This window comes from Cynoglossus semilaevis, chromosome 2 (genome assembly GCF_000523025.1).
Source record: "Cynoglossus semilaevis isolate Cse_v1.0 chromosome 2, Cse_v1.0, whole genome shotgun sequence".
Classification (NCBI taxonomy): domain Eukaryota; kingdom Metazoa; phylum Chordata; class Actinopteri; order Pleuronectiformes; family Cynoglossidae; genus Cynoglossus; species Cynoglossus semilaevis.
Genome location: NC_024308.1, coordinates 14,748,413 through 14,764,868, shown reverse-complemented (window position 1 = coordinate 14,764,868; position 16,456 = coordinate 14,748,413). Strand labels below are relative to the sequence as shown.

Sequence of the window (16,456 nt, the reverse complement as noted above, 5' to 3'; positions counted from 1 at the left end):
TATTTGGAAAAATGGCAAAAAAAATTTAAAGGTTTACTTTAAATTATTGCTTCATAGAGTCAGTGTATTTTTGATCTATATGAATTTATTGTGTCATTTCTTTTACATTTACATGAACAGTTTAAACAGTTTAAAGCACGATGTGTTGATGTCTTCAGTCCTCGGGGACAAACTCTCCCAGGTGTGTACAGAGCTGCTGCCCTTAAAACTGATGAATGAACTAAATTAACTAAACTTTCAGATAATCTTTCACTGCTGTAAGCTGCGCTGACAGCATCAACTGATATTTGAAATGCCGACAGCCCCGGTTCTAATATCTGCCTCCTATTTCACTTGCACAGCTCAACCTGGCAAATACAACAGAGCTGAGAAGGTTACATTCATTTTTATCTTAAATTGACTCACAGCGTACGGCGACGCACAGACCTTTCACAGGGTCATTACCGTTAGTGTGGTCACAGTCCCTACAGGAGGTGAACAAGACATTATATTATTTTAAATAATTAGCATAAGTTATGAGATCTTTAGCTTTTGAGTTGAAAACATCATAATATTGTCATTTAATTTGTGATTAACATATGAAGTATTTTGGGTTGTTCTAACACTAACACAGGTTTATACGTACCACAGCAGTGGCTCCAGCTACTGGAGTTTCAGAGGTTTAAAGGTTTGCATCAAATCCACGTGATTTAACATAATCTGCTTCACCTAAATACGGTCTCAGGATTTTTTAAAGATGTAAAATGTTTATTTCACAGCTATTATAGTATGATTTTTATATTCCTACTAAAAGTAGGAATCCAGCTGTCCTGATGTTAACTCCAGGATGATTTCTGCTGGTAATAATTTTCATACCACATTAAAGCCTTTCCTCGTGGGAGATAAAGTGGGAATTACCAGCGGAGGAAAAACACAACAGGCTAGCACACAGGAAGAGTGGAATGCAAACGGTTGTCGCGCTGGTCACTAAGAACGTGTCTGCAGTCAGCTTCTTCTACTCTTTGGTCTCAGCGTTTCGTCAGTCTGTCAGTTTTAATATTGAAGCTGTTGTCAATGAAATGTAGTCGTCAGTAAGGTGTAGGTGGGCAGTGGAGGCAGTGCTGTGTATGAGGAGAGATGTAGCTAACAGGCAGATCGCCGCTGTTTTCCCTCTCTTAGCATTTTTCAAAACACTCTCTCGTTTTATACCATTCAGCTTTTACCTTCCGTGTCATCACACGTACTGCATGCTGACGCGGCAACTGCAGCCTTGCATACAGAGTTACAGTATGTGGTACTTAATGTCTACAGTTCAACCATGGCTCTCTGTGACTTTACCGACATACACCACCAAACTGCCAAATATATGTGTTAATATTAACTAGGCATTGTTGATCCTACAAAGATGTTAGCCTAAGTTAAAGCTAATTGCTAATCTTGTGAATAAGCTTGCTTGTTTTGGTTATTCCAGCTCTTGTGCTCTTTTAACAGACTTGGTCCAATAAGTGGAAGCTAAATTCACCAAACTGACACCAATATCCTGTTGAAAAACACCTCTAACTAGCGGCTAAAATTCAACCACTAGGCCTTGATGTAATGTCACAGCACACAGCCCTGAAACATGATGTACAACACGATGGTGGCATGAAGTATTGTTAGGTTTTTCTAATTCGACCTTTTCTAATAAGTTATGGTTGATTTAGACAGATACTGGTGGATAAAGTGCAGTAAAACATTTATCTTTTCATTTATTTTACCTTTTTTTTTTTAATTTATAAACTTAATCTATTCCAGCCACCCTTGTCCAATCAGAGCTGGGATTGGCTGCAGCCCCCCCTTCCTCTCTGTTACCCTGACAATGACTTTGTGGGAGAAGATGATTTAATTAGTGAATGAATATTATCTGGCCTCAAAGATATAACAACGTCAGCTGTCTGGGATTGACTTCTCCTCCTTATTAGTGATACAAACATATCTGATTATTAATGTTGAGCTAAAAGTTGGGGCGGAGGGCAAGAGAGTTTTATACCCATGTTTGCCTTGCGTTATCAAAACTTAATATGAGGAGCTTTGGGTAGAGTCCCATCTTCTTCTTCTTCTTCTTCTTTTTAATAAAAAAGTGCTGATTGACCTTCGAGCCTAATTAAAGTGCAGCGTTGCCAACAGAGAGCAGATAAGACAGCTTGGCTGTCAGTGTGAGTGACAGGGTTAGACTCTTCCCCCGCAGTCACATCAGCACTACAGAGGCCACGCATACAAAAAGAACACGACAGCACAGGGTGGAAAAGATCCAAGTTTACCATTCTTGCCTTTCCAACCCGAGTCTACTGTAGCTAACATAATAGTAATGTTAAAGTGTAAACATTACCAAATACACCAGTTAAATGTTTTGGAGTTTATGTATCTATTTATGAATTTAAGGCTTCAACTATTGTGTTTTTCTCGCAGAACATTCAACACTAAGACCGAACACAGCACTTTTTAATGCAAACCAGACTGGGGGGAAAAAAGGAAAAAAAAAAGAAAAGCAGGCTGATTGTACATGTACATAGCAAATCTGGATCCTGTCTCAGGACAGGCAGGTGAGTCCTCAAGTGCACCCTTTTCTCCTTCGGCTCTCACAGACTCAGAGAAAGCTGACGTGCAGGGTAGGCAGTAAGCTGCTTTTGTTCATGTGCAGCACCGTCTTCTGCCAGCTCTGTAGCTCTCACACACAAAGCTTTAGTGAGCTCCACCATATTTTGGTACATCCTTGCACTTTCTTGAGCTGGCCCCTTGCTCCTTCTTCTAAGCCTTTTCTTTTTCATTTCACTCTTTCGCGCCTTCCTTGTCCTTTTTTTTTACTGTACATTCTGAAATTTTTAATATGGCCCTGCTCTGTCAACTTCTCAAACACTGGCTTCATATTTTTCAGAAGAATTTGTCAAAAGTTTTTTTTTAACATGACAAAGACAGTAACACTGAATGATAAATAGAGCTGTGATCATGTGAAAATTTAAATTTAAATAATTTTATCATTTGGAGAAAAAAAAGGCAGGAAGTAAAGAAAGAAAGAAAAAAGAAAGAAAGAAAGAAAGAAAGAAAGAAAAAAGAAAGAAAGAAAGAAAGAAAGAAAGGAAAGGAATTTGAGGATGATTAAACATGCTTCCTTGAAGGTGGGGAATTGGTTAGTTCCAATTCCTTTTCTTCTGGTACTCTTTTAATTATTCGGTAACTGAGAATACACATCACTGCAGTATTGCAAGTTCATTCTGTCCTTGTCAAAGGACACGGTCAAAGTGGAGATTTTCAAAAGCAGAAAGAAACGGACAGTGAGTACGGCATACAGTACAAGCACGCTGCGTTTGTTGATGGTCTTTTAATATTTTTTTTTTAAACAGATTTGTCCCGACAACCCTAATCGTCTTAAAATATTATCATCTGCATATGGAGACGGGTCCAAATCCCTACTGTCTTTTGCTGTGAGAATTTGTTGACTGAGCCTTTTTGGCTCAGTCTGTTGCAGGTGTGAATTTCTTCATTTGTTTAGGTTTAACAAACACGGAAATGAAGAATGAAACTTTCCTGGTCATGGATTGGTGCATTCTGCACCAGAGTACTTTTAGACAGTAGATGCAATGAATTAACAGTACAATTCAAATCTTGAACCACTGACTTATAACTACCAGGTTAAAACCTTTAGCTTTATCATAACACTAGAGAGGGGGTATTACAACACGTGCCTGGTTTACAGAATAATAACTGGTATTGTTATTTAATGAAATCATATGTCGTGGTTTGTATTCAACTCATGAATATATTAAATATTTATAGCTTATGTCTCCCATTAGTAAGAAGTAATACTCTAACCTTTAGTTGTCTGTGATCAGAGTGTTCTTCCTCACAGTGGGTCAGCCTGACCCACCTCTTCCATTGTCTTTCATAGACACATATACAGGCTTTCACATAGTGAATTCTGTGCCAACACCAGTTCATATTTCATAATATTGCAGCTGTAGAGAGGTGAGAAGGTGAGAGGATATTGTACTCTATATTTAACACAAACCTATCTGTAGGCAGGATATCACACCAGGCTCAGGTTGGCTCGTGCTGTAATGAAGTTTGTTGTCTCTCTCCGTAGTCAATTCTGTTCTTTCTGTAGTAGAAAAAAAATGTAATTACTTGAGAGCAGTCATGGAAGCTAATGAGATGCCTTCATGGTGAGTCATTAGCCATCCAGGAAAATCACAAGATAATAAGAGAGGGGAAAAAAGAAATAGAGGTACTATAAGAGAAGAGAAATTTCAGAAAGGCCCAGAGAAAGTAAATGTGTGCAACAGCTTTGGTGTGAGAGCGATGGAAGTGTGAGAGGGGTGTGTCCAACATTACCCTCATGAATCAGTGTCAGTGGAGCGATGAGAAATAATTAAGAAACGGGCGAGCATTGTGTTAAATACTGCCAAAGGAGAAGGGCCTATCCTTTCGAGCAGGAGCGCAATCTGGACAGAGGAGAGAATGGCAATAACTGGAATAAAGGTAAATAAGAGAGAGAAAATCCATATCACACTGGAAGCCAAAATGCCCTTCAAATGGCATTATGAAAGGAAGACAATATAAATAGCGCTGCCATATTGTAAATGTTTATATACAGTGGCTACATTTACTCGTTGCGCAGCACTTTCAGGATTTATGACTACAGCCGTAATACACTGACGTTGACACAAGGCTGTGAGTAATATTTCACATTTGTTATCGCATTGCGTGTAAATGTGCTGAGACGCATGTGGTGGATATATATCGTTCTACTCTTTTCCAGGTGTTCTCAGTTTGTGGCGGATACGTGAGTGCACAGGTTCTCGGTTGTTCCTCACTTGTTCACAAAAGTGGGAACGTAAAACACACGCGCGAGTGCCCACAGCTCTGCCTGCACACCTCGCACAGTATTAGTATTTAGAGGAGGATCCAGCGAGTCAGGAGCTAGAACTTCATGTTCAAGGCTTCCAGCAGGGCCGAGACGCTGCTGAACTCTCCCAGCCGGCAGCACGGTACAGAGCAGCCATTCCACTGCACTGATGGAGAGGGGAGTGAGTGACAGCATGTCCTGAGTGCTGCATGTATGGGGTTGGTATGTGCACGGGAGAAGTGTGTGTATCTACATGCAGATGTGTTGGCGAGTCTTTCAGGTGTCATACATAATAACCGTCAAGTTCCCTGCCAGCGGCAGGGAGAGAATTCATCACCGGTCTCCAAAGCCCTGAGATAGAATCGACACAGTCGGTGTACATGGAGTAAATGTGGTTGAAATACAGAAGCTGTTCTCCTGCGAGGTTGCTGTTCAGTGCAGTCTAGTTGTGATAGAGAACTGTACGGCCCGACCAGCATCTTACAGAGCCTGTGATGCGAAAAAATAATAATAATAAAAAAAAACAACCTCTTACTTTTTTCAGGTAAATTTGCTTTAAAATGCACTTTAGAGGAAGTAGTTTGCAGTTCTGCAGATTAGGTAGATACTGCGTATATTTCTGCTGTGTACCATATAATAAAGTTCTTTGTAATTGCATCTGTCTACACAGTGAACGTCCACGTCCATACATATGTTGGAGTAGCAGGATCCAGTCTTTTTTAAAATTGCCATACCAGTCATCGCTGCTCCCGTCACGGATATTTATAACTTGTCCCTACACACTGCTGAAATCCCTTGTGCCTGAAAATCTGGAAAATGAGCTGAAGTGAGTCCTCCCATTAAAGGTGGAGATCAGGCTGATCCAAGCTGTTTTAAGGCCTATTTCTATTCTGCCATGTCTGTCTACAGTGACGGAAAGACTTAACGGTCAACTTGTTTATTACTGGAAGCCCACAACATTTGATCTATTGGTCATTGAGGTTTCTGGACTGGCTATGGTGTACAACTGTAACCATCAGCATTTTCGATGACCAATTCTGCTTCGGACTCTGCTGCAATTTTTTTTTCTTTTTGTGACTTCCATCAAAGGCTTTCAATGCTGTGAATCAAAATTGAGTCATTAAGAGGACTGGAAGTATCCAGAACCATCTTTAAAAAAGAGTGCAGTATGTATAATCAGAGGAATTTATTCTCCAGTGAGAGAAGGTGTTCTGTGGTGTTCCACAGAGATCATTCCTCTGACCCACACTATTCTCTACTCACATAAACAATGCAGTAAATACCGTAGTAGATTATTCTATCAATTTATGCTGATGATACATTCACCTAAACTTTAGTCTCCAGTTGACTCCAGCATGCCCTCCATGAGCTGCATTTAAGACTAAAGTTACGAGATTTGGCAGGTGGCGCTGTTCTCTTTTAAAACCCCATGTATTTCCTCTTTATGGAACAATTGTAGAACAGGTTCTAGGTATAAATATTTTGGAATTTGGCTGGACAACACTCCTGTCTTGTCCTTGCCAAACCATAAAGTAAAATCCATCCGTCGCCCCACTTCCCTTACCTCCATCAATTGTTGCCCATTTCTTCCTCTGCCTACAACAAGCATTCCGTTGACAGCATCAAAACATATTTTGCATCAGGTTTGTTTTCATTTTAGTCAGCTAAAGCCAGAGATTGGATGACTTACATAAATCTCTAAAACTGAATGCTTTCATCTTCAAGGGGGTGGGGGAGGTGGGGGCTTCTACAGCTTTTATCATAGACCTTTTAAAGGATAAATGCTGCCGTATCTCAGACTATTAGCTTATTGTGTCTGTGTACAGTCTTACAGTTTCTTCATCAAGGATTTTGTTGTGTATTGTGTTTAATTAATTAAACAGCTTTTTTTTTATTGTCTTGTCTCATAGACATTTTATCAGGCCATTAATAAGGATTTGGTCTTAATCTACGTGGCCTGGTAAAAAAAATATAAGCACTATAAAGACTTTTTAAAAGATGCTGTTATTTTGTTTGCATTTTGCACATGTTCACGTTTTTTTTGCTCAGAGAAGCTATGATTTCCCAATCCAATCCATTAACCAAAACCTTAAAAGCACACAGGAAGTGAGGTCTAAATTAAACAGAGTAAAGATCTGACCTGCCTGGTGTTATGTATTCTATCTTTTTGCCTGCCACGTTTGGGCATTTTTTTCACTTTCAAAATTCAAGTTAGATGTCAAGTGGGCCGGACTAGTACGAACATACTAACATAGTCTCTGATTGTTGTTTTTATGCAAAGTAATAGTATGTTAAAAAATGTCATATTTAATGAAAAATCATGAAGTGTTTGGGCATTTTTTTTAAGTGGGCATTTTAAGTCTAAGAACACTGAAGTATTGGCTTAAAAGTTATTTTCAACTTTTCAAAAAGGCATGTCAAAGAGGCAAAAAAAGTTTAAAGACTCAAAGCACACGATTGTGAGCTCAGCAACTCCAATTCACCCCTGAGGAGTCCTCTATGAGGGATGTGGCATTTCTGCAGCTTGTTCATCAAGGCCTTAAATGCAGCTCTGTATGGCATTTTTACTCATGACTTTTATGGGCTGTAGCCGAGCTGCCAAAGAGCAGCCTTGACACCAAAGTGATGAAACTCTGACATGAAATCAGGCCAGTGTCACTGTAGGCCACGCTGGAGGCACTGATGCAGGTGGTTGCAGGTGCTGTGGCTGCTGATTAGGGAAACATGCTAGAGCTACACTAAGCCATTACTTGAAAATACAACATACATCGAATAATGGCATACTGTATGTATAACATTCATTCATAATTCATTGATACATATTTTCAGTGATATGTTTCAGCTGAAGCCAGTGGCTGCAGTGATGCACACACAGAGCTCTGTCACTGTGGCCTTAAGGTGAGAACAACAGCATTGTTTTATTTGTAATGTTGTTTCCAAGCAACAGCTCTGAAGTTGTGAAGATATCAGTGCTAATAAGCTACCTCATTATAGACGCAGTGCATGGTAGGGCTTGTGATTTGTGCCGTCAACTTGGTCTGTTAGCATGCAAAATTCAAAAGACAGCTGCAGAGAAGTGCTCATTTAAACAGACCCCCTCACCCTCTGGTGTCTCCCCCTGTCTTCCTCAGCCAAGGGGGCACTGGTAGAATCTACGAACTGGCCTATGTCTGAAGGTGGCTTCATCATTATGACACCCACATACAACTGTTCTCCGGACCGGAAGATGAAAGCCTATTGTTCTGCTCTTCACTTTTGTTAAACCCCTGTTTCCCCCCAGCAATGGTCCGGGCGCAGAACCCTTACTGTGCACACAAGATAGAAGGGACGACCCCAGAATGTCTTTATGTAACTGACTGCACATGCTGTTCTCCGGTGTATGTTGTACATACACATAACCCTTACATACTGTTTTTTTTTTTTTTTTTGTTTTTTTTTTACACATTGTCTAATTAATGCAAACACAGCCCCAGTTAGTTCCCTATAAGTAATAAATTGGAATAAATTCCACTTGCAAAGCACCGCGATCTCTCAGGGTTAATTAATTTCATTCCGTTCTGCCTGTGTTTTCTATGCTTGAACACATGCTGACACTGTTATTGTGTGACATCCTGCTCATTGGAGAAGTATAATGGGCTTGTGAGGAAGGGAGAGGAAGCCACAATGTTTGGTATTCCAGCCGCCAAGTGATTTTGATCCTTTCTACCCTGCAGCATTTAGACAAGGAAGTGTGCTACAGAGCTCTAATGTGAGGAATCCTCTCCCACCTCAGATCCCGTCTCAGTTTTTATCTTCTCCAAATGAAAAAAAAAAAAAAAAAAGAAAACCTGGCGGGGCCTCCTTTCACTCGTGGCTCATGTTCTGCCTGGATGCCATCTTATTTACTATTAACATACTGATCAATTCATTATTGTTTCTTTTTCATCAGCCAGCTAATATTGTTCATAATTTGTTCTTATCTTCAACCCTGACAGTTAAATTTGCAAACTGGCTCAGTAGACAGATGGAGAAATGACCCTTCTCCAACCCCTCCTTCCCAAGCCCGTCTCCCCTCTTCATTCCTCTCCTCCTCTACAAACTCCAATGAAACACGACTGTCAGCCTGCTGTATAAGTAGTTGTCATAGCAACCTTGCCATCTTTCTGACAAGTACTTTTTCTCTATAGTGCACTTTCGCCCTCTGTCACAATGTCTCTCTCCCTCCCTCCATCTCCACTCTCTTGCTGTTAGGAGACGGAGAAGGGACATTTGAAAACTAGAGACCACCTAAGGCAGTTAGTTGGCTTTTCTTCATCCCTCTCACTCGCTTTCATAATCCTTCCTCTTTCACTCTATTTCCTCTGTTGTATTTCAGTATCATCGTTTTAGCCTGACGGTGACTTACTAACTGGTTTGGTGGGCTTGTTTGTAAATACTTCAGCTATACGTATCACGGTCAGTCATTCAATCAATCTCCGTCCATTCATCCTTTTTTCCACCATAGTACTCACATCATCGTGCTCTCTTTCCCATTCCTGGTGTTACTCCAAATCCTCCACCACATTTCACAATGTCTTATTCTGCTGTCAACAGTCTGCAGTGATTGTGGACTATAAACTCAGAGAAGTCTCCGGTGTACCAGTGCTATGTGCAGTGTGTGCAACAGAATTCCTCTTCACTTGTTGTAAATTGTTTTGTTGCCACATTAACGTCACCTTGTGTATTCAAAGTCACTCAGGGAGTGTATAACTGGTCAGCATACAGCAATTGTAGCTGGAGCTTTTTTTTTTTTTTAAATATATTTACCAGACAAACATCTGCTTTATACCTTAAAGTAAATTAAACATGATGGGTAACGAGTTACAAGCCAGCAGTGATGTGTGCCAATAAAGTTGGATGCAGTAATGGCACAGTGAGCTGTAAATACATTTGTATGCCAGCATGCTCCGCAGTTATCGCACTTAACTCGCCTGCAGTTATTAGACCCTTGAATTGTTTAGGTGATGGCACTTCACTGTAAACAATAAAGCAGCAATCTGCTCTCATCGAAGCTTGCATTAATGTTGTCTCGGCTGTGTTTTAATGGATAAAAACAAGTCACTCCTCCCCGGCTCCACCGGCTAGCTTACTCTCTCTGTGTTCTTTGTGATGGAACATGATTTAAACATGCAGAAACATGGACGCAGCTGTATGGGTTTTATTATAATGCACTGCTTGTTCTTTATATGGGAGGTTTGCTGTGAGAATAAGCTTCATAATACAGCAGTGTTCTCAAATAGTGGGGCAGGGCCCCCTGGAGGGGCGCAGTGAGGTGCGAGGGGCTTCCAATGTAATATGGTACCTACCACTGCTTGTACTCAATGCTTGAATGATAACAAACCTCCGGTCACTAGGTGGCAGCAACTGATACAGTTGTTTTGTACAGATAAAAATATACGTTATCAGGTTCTCAATAATATTTCAATTCACAGGGTTGTGGGTTAGAGAGGGTGGGAGTGCAGGGGCCGTGAAAACATTTCTGTCCTCAAAGGGGGGGGGGCATGACAGAAATTAAATTGAGGACCACTGTAATAGAGTAACGAAAAGTTGTACAGTAACAGGCTGGTGTTCTGTTGATTGGGTTGCCATATATATATTTGACCAAAGATAATATAAGATGTTATTCTAAATATATGCCGTGGACCAGATATGGCCCTCGGGCCTTGGTTTTAACATACATAAACAGTAAAAGTCACTCACCTTAAAGCAGCAGAAAAGCAATTCAGCTGTTTCCGAAGACTGCAAAAGAAAAAGAAAAGAGTCATCCACAAGAGCCTTCACTACCAATCATGTTCAGTGTGAGACTGACTGTTCAGTTCACTGAGCTAACAACATGATTCAATCAGAAACATTTTGTCATCCCCTACAAAGACAAGGTTAAATGCAGCCAGGGCAGCGGATATGTTTGGTTTTACCTGTACATGTGAATAAGAGCTCACACAGACATTGGAGGAAAACAGTCGCAGCCTGTGTCATTATTTTATACATCCTTTTTGAACATGTTCCATTTTTATCAAGAGCTCTAGCCTGTGTTATATAACGACTCATACTACAATAACATGAGTTCACACATTCAAATTGATACCTTAACATTAAATGGGCACAAATATCCATATAAAATATTATTAAAATAAATAATAATAAAAGCGTGTTAGTGATCATCCACTCTACAGTATATAAATACATTTCAGTGTTTGTTTTAGTTTCAGTCAGAAACACTTAAAACAGTATTAATCTCTGCAGGTAGGGGGCAATAATTGTCCCTGATAAGTATCTAGAAAAAGGAATAAATCTACATGATTTAAGGTGGAAATGCAGGGAAACAATCAGTATGTGTGGCTACAAAGTCTGGATTTATTTGATTATCCTCTAAACATCACTGTACGTGTGAATGTTATTTTGGTTTTGGATTAAGATCAGTCTTTACGGTGAAGACGTCGGGCGTGGTTTGTTCTAAAATCACAGCCTTTGTGTGATTTACTGTCTCTGATGACCTATTAAAAGTTTGTACTGGCAACGACAATATTATCAAAAATTCAGAGACATGTCATTGGTTGAACAGGCAGCGCCAAGCATCTGTAAGGCAGGATAAAGAGTCGCATATTCATTTAAATAATAGCCACCCTGATGGAAAAGCCAATACAGTCAGGAGATGTTTATCAGGGCCGTCTTTCATCTTACTGTTTCTATGCCAACTTTATCAGCTAAACTTCCTTCAATTTTTTACATTTAACATAACGTGCTGTAAACGTTGATATTTTCCGTGCGTCAGTGTTGTAGATAAATGAGATTATGTTTCTGTTGGTAATGAACACGGGACCTGGATTCCCAAGGCAGCATTTTATTTGAGAGCATCCACAGCAGAATCTTGGATTGTGAAACAAGATCTCCTTGATGATCTGTTTTCATGCATGGTTAGCTTGTTTTCAAAGCTCATCCTTCAAATGCACTAATTCTCTCTCCGTCTCTGTCTCCCATTCCCACATTATGAACAAAATGTTACTGCTTTTTTATTGTTAATCTTCATCATTTTTGTGCAGAGTTTTAAGTTTTAAATGGGAATATTATGACATTAAAGATAAAGAATATTTACCTTAGTGCGTTTCTTTAACTGTGTTCTTCATCAGCTGTCGTGTCATTGGGCGGCGTTTCAGATGAATGATTTCTGTAATATTACAGCCTGTGTTAGAACATGGTGTGATCACTGAAGTACGGCTCATTTGAAATTGATAAGTGACATACATTAAGTCAAACAAGACAGCGGAGGGCAAGGCAGGAGGCAGAAAATGTCCGTGGTTCTCTGTGACTCCATACATGAGATGTGGTCTGGCAGCATGGCTGAGATCCGTACAGTCCAGCCTTCCCCATCCCCCCCTTTTCCTTGATTCATCTCCCCCATCTAATCTCAGAATTTATATTCTCCCTCCAGCAAAGGAAGGACCATCTTGGCCTTTCATTTTCCAGTTCAGGGCTTTTCTTTTTTGCAGATAAATGCTCTCCAATCCACCATGACAGATGTCACATGGCATCACTTCCATTTTGATACATTGCCTCTGATCCTGCCACTTGCAATAAGGAGCCAGCACCAGGGACGCTCCTCCCTAGACAACGCTCTGACACAGGAGATTATTTTAAAAGAGCATTATTGGTGTTGCTGAGTGCTGAAGTAGCTGGGTGCCATGTCTGCACACAGCCACCTCCGTGCCCACCGTAGAGATGAGGCTATCATCTTGTGTCCAGGTCAAAAAAGGAGGCACTGCAACGCACTCGGTAGTTATCGCAGGTCAGTCTGACATTGTGCCGGTGATTTATGGCAGCAGCGGGCAGTGACCAACAGTCCTCTTTCTCACTGAAACTCTCCACTGTGACTTTGTAGGTTAGTGGCTGGAGACAGAGGAAGGGTTGAACGTCTCCTCTGCCTCCCCGCCTTAGACACGCCGCACACTAGCATTAATCATACAAGGCCGCGGCACATCAGTAAACACAGTATGTCAGGTCAAGGTAAAGATCAGATCCCACAGCATTTAACAGGACTCAATAGCATGCAGGCTATCTATTGAAAAGTCAGCGTTATTCATGGCATGTCTCCCAGTCGTCGCCGCTCACAGGAGAGACTCGCCATTGTTCACAGAGGAGCTCGCTGAAATATTTCTCGGGCTACGCAGAAAACACTGGATCAGCAGCAATTAGTAGAGTAAGAGAAAGATAAAGAGAGGAACTGAAGGAGGGAGAGAGGGAGGGAGGGAAGCAGCTGAAAAAAAATGAAGGGGGGCAAAAATGTAGAATCAGCGACAGAAAAGGAAAAATGAGGAGAGAAGGAGAAGAGACAGATGAAAAGAGAGAGGGTGAGAAAGAGAGAGGGGGGAGAAAAAGAGCAAAAATGCTACAGGGAGAACAAGGGAATAGTGTGTAAAAGAGTGAGTGAAAGAGTAAGTAGAAGCCATGTGTTGCTGTGTGTAGGAGGGCTGTGCTGCCTGGAGCCCCTGATGTTTTTAAATGACCCAAGCCGTGCTCCCTGTCTTCTTTTGTGTGTGTGTGTGCGCGCGTGTTTGTGTGAAAACTCTTCATTAGTCTTCCTCGTTCTTTCCTTTCAGCAGCCGACCACTCACTGGCTATCAGCAGTTAGTGTGTGTGTGTGTGTGTGTGTGTGTGTGTGTGTGCTCCTACGGGAATAAACCTGTTTATGCTGGAGATTAAAATGACCAGACTCCTAGAACAGATCATACAATGGGTCTCCAGGTCAACCAGCACCACACAACCAGATCAACTGTTTCTCTGCCGCATCAGTATTTGTGATTGTCATTTATTTCTGTTTACACCCAACAGACGTTGAAAACACTTGTATCCTAATCTGACGAGCTTGGCTCTTGTAAATCTCCTTGCTTTTTAATTAATCCCTTTGTCTCGTTGTTTGTTCTAGAAGACAGGAAGTTGTTTGTGGGGATGCTGAACAAACAACAGACTGAGGAAGATGTTTACCGCCTCTTTGAACCCTATGGCGTTATCGAGGAGTGCACAGTCCTAAGAGGCCCTGATGGAAACAGCAAAGGTAGGTGTGACAATACGCCCGTCACCATTATTTGGGTCACTGACAGAACAGTGACAGCATGTGTGAGTGTTGAAGACAGCTGAGGATATGTTGAATACATGTGACACACATGTCAGATGTGGGTCAAGTTGTATTTTTATCTAATTACAAACAAAACAATGATGACACTCCACTGTTCAAGCCCATGTCGTTAGTTATGAGTCATTTTTGTAGTTTTTAGGGATTTTTTTTATTGTGTTCATTAAGGTTTGGCCATATGAGAATAATTGGTTGTAAAATGCCAACAGGAAGTCTATTCAAAGGAATTACTTCACATCAATAATTTAAATTCTTCAGTTGCAGGTCATTTTCTATTGTCTCTAACAAATTTATAAAAAAGAAAATAAATGAAAATTGTACTATTACAGTGTCACAATTATAGGTAAATGATAACCACAACTTTAAATATTTGTTCCTTAGAGTGTCTATGAACAGGAAATGCCTTCTTTAAAATGAGGGCTTTAGATTGGTCAATTAGACATTGTTCAATCACTGTTTGTTTTTAATTTTAAAGGAAATCCTGGATTATTTTATTAATCAACAATATAACTTTAATACAACTTCCTGTGTCAGTACATGAGTGAACAAATACCTATTTATAGCAGCGTATTGTTTGTAGTACTGTCCAAGGACCTGGTACAGGTCACTCAGAGCTGCAGCCCTTTCCTGCCCATATCTGAATGGGGCCAGTGATTTACAGCTGAATGGGCATCTTGACTCACCAGTGCCTGTAAGGATAAGCCCATTAGGAGGGGAATAATGGTATGACAGCTGGGTGGAGCAGGGGGGATGATAAGAAGAATAAGGTGTAAAAGATTAAACAGGAGTCAAATGGAAATGTTAAACAAAATAAATGTTGGTAAAATGTGGTATAATTAGAAAAGAAGATGGCAGATAGCATTTATAGCAGTTGTAGCAGCACAAGCTCAGAGTCAGTCTGTCATGGCACCGATGCCCAACCTTTATTGTACCTGGTATCGGTCGTTACTGTCGATCAGTAATACCGCTCCATCGTTGAAGGATCATTAAATCAAACATCTTTTAGACTTTATTCCGTTAGTATTGGAGTCTGAATGACTGGATTCTTTTTTAATGAAGTAAATTAGTAAAACTGAAGTACATTTTTTCACTGTGTCCCACTGTGGCCCAGTACTAATGAGCTACGGACCGATACCGCTCCCCGGACCAGGGGTTGGGAACCCATGAGTTATGATAATTGGTGAAGGAATGTGGTTTGATAAATTGTAGAGACGTTCAAAGCTGTAGACTGTGGGGTGAAGTGGCTCTTCATACATTATAGTTGGTCTGTGTGTGTTCCAGTGCAGTCTCCTTAGTTGGTCTTTGTGTCACCAAATTATTTAAATTATGACTTTAATTTTGAGAGAAAAAAATCAAACATGTACGATCTGGAGTGATCAAAACCTTCTCTCGGAGGGCAGATAAAAATGACTGAATTCCCAAATGGGTTTGATCCTAATCTTAAAAAAAATATATACAAAAAAGGGATTTGAGTAGTAGTTAACATGCAGAGACAGGCATGTGGTGCTAAATAGCATGTTTTTTTCTGCTTCATCAATGCAATGTTTAGCCTGAAGCTTCTGCCTGCTCCTCAGTCTGTCTGATGCCCAAAGTGGAGCAGCCTGCTGTGTGATGACAGCCACACACTGCACAGTGTTTTCAGTAGATTCAAATATAATTCAACAGCCATGTTAGGGTTTCATCTCCATTCACTCCAATGCTCTTTCTCACTGTGTTCATACTGTATATGTGTGTGTGTGTGTGTACATAAACTTTTTTTCCTCTTTTTCAGGTTGCGCCTTTGTCAAATTTTCTACGCACACCGAGGCTCAGTCTGCGATCAGTGCCCTCCATGGCAGCCAGACCATGCCAGTAAGTCGTCCTTTTTTATCTGACATGGTGGCTTTATCAAAGAAGAAATGACAGTAGGCCACTGAACATCACATTGGCCAATAACAGCAATGTTCTTGTATGAAAAACTCTTCAGCACTTTTTAAAATTTGTTATAGTGTCATCACCCTTTATATACTAACAATATCTCTAAGCTGAGTCATTATCTATTTACGCTTCCTCTTCAAAGTATGATCTCCATGTCTTAACTCTCAACTTAATGACTCACCACAAAATCCTCATAAAAGTACTTTTTAATTAACGTGTTACTTTAAAGATCTAAACCACATAGATCTTTAAAGTAACATTGAGATATATATATATATTTGAATTCAGGGTGACTCATCAACCAGTGGTTCTGCTTGTATAACAACTTTTATAAGGTATTAGTCAAGTGTGGGATTACATTTTTGTTGTTATACCGTATTAGCAGAACACGTCGTCTAATTCTCTCTGTTGGTTTTAATACGAGCGCTGAAGCTCATTGGCATGAGACGACTCAACGGCACAGAACCCGTGGCTGAAGTCGTCAAAACTGAAGCTTTATATAAAGCATATAATATATAAAGGAAGTGCAGGGG

At 40.4% G+C, this 16,456-nt stretch overlaps 1 protein-coding gene and 1 long non-coding RNA gene across 9 annotated transcripts in view; one reads left to right on the top strand and one right to left on the bottom strand.

The window, feature by feature from the left end:
• Positions 1 to 16,456, top strand: part of celf5a (cugbp, Elav-like family member 5a) — a 156,999-nt gene that overhangs the window by 110,860 nt on the left and 29,683 nt on the right. For all 7 annotated transcript variants that reach the window (XM_017042445.2, XM_017042452.2, XM_017042442.2 and 4 more), the window contains exons 4-5: positions 13,800 to 13,928; positions 15,778 to 15,857. In XM_017042445.2, the coding sequence (XP_016897934.1) occupies positions 13,800 to 13,928; positions 15,778 to 15,857 (209 nt within the window). The remainder of the gene's footprint in view (positions 1 to 13,799; positions 13,929 to 15,777; positions 15,858 to 16,456) is intronic.
• LOC103399924 (uncharacterized) overlaps positions 1 to 16,456 on the bottom strand; it is a 45,620-nt gene that overhangs the window by 8,030 nt on the left and 21,134 nt on the right. Inside the window, exons 2-4 of one of the 2 annotated variants that reach the window (XR_523733.3) lie at positions 11,973 to 12,044; positions 10,580 to 10,618; positions 4,025 to 4,114 (exon numbers count right to left, since the gene is read on the bottom strand). This is a non-coding gene — a long non-coding RNA (uncharacterized LOC103399924). Of the gene's footprint in view, positions 1 to 1,369; positions 4,115 to 10,579; positions 10,619 to 11,972; positions 12,045 to 16,456 lie in introns of those variants that run through there. The other variant, XR_001761737.2, reaches the window with a different exon arrangement.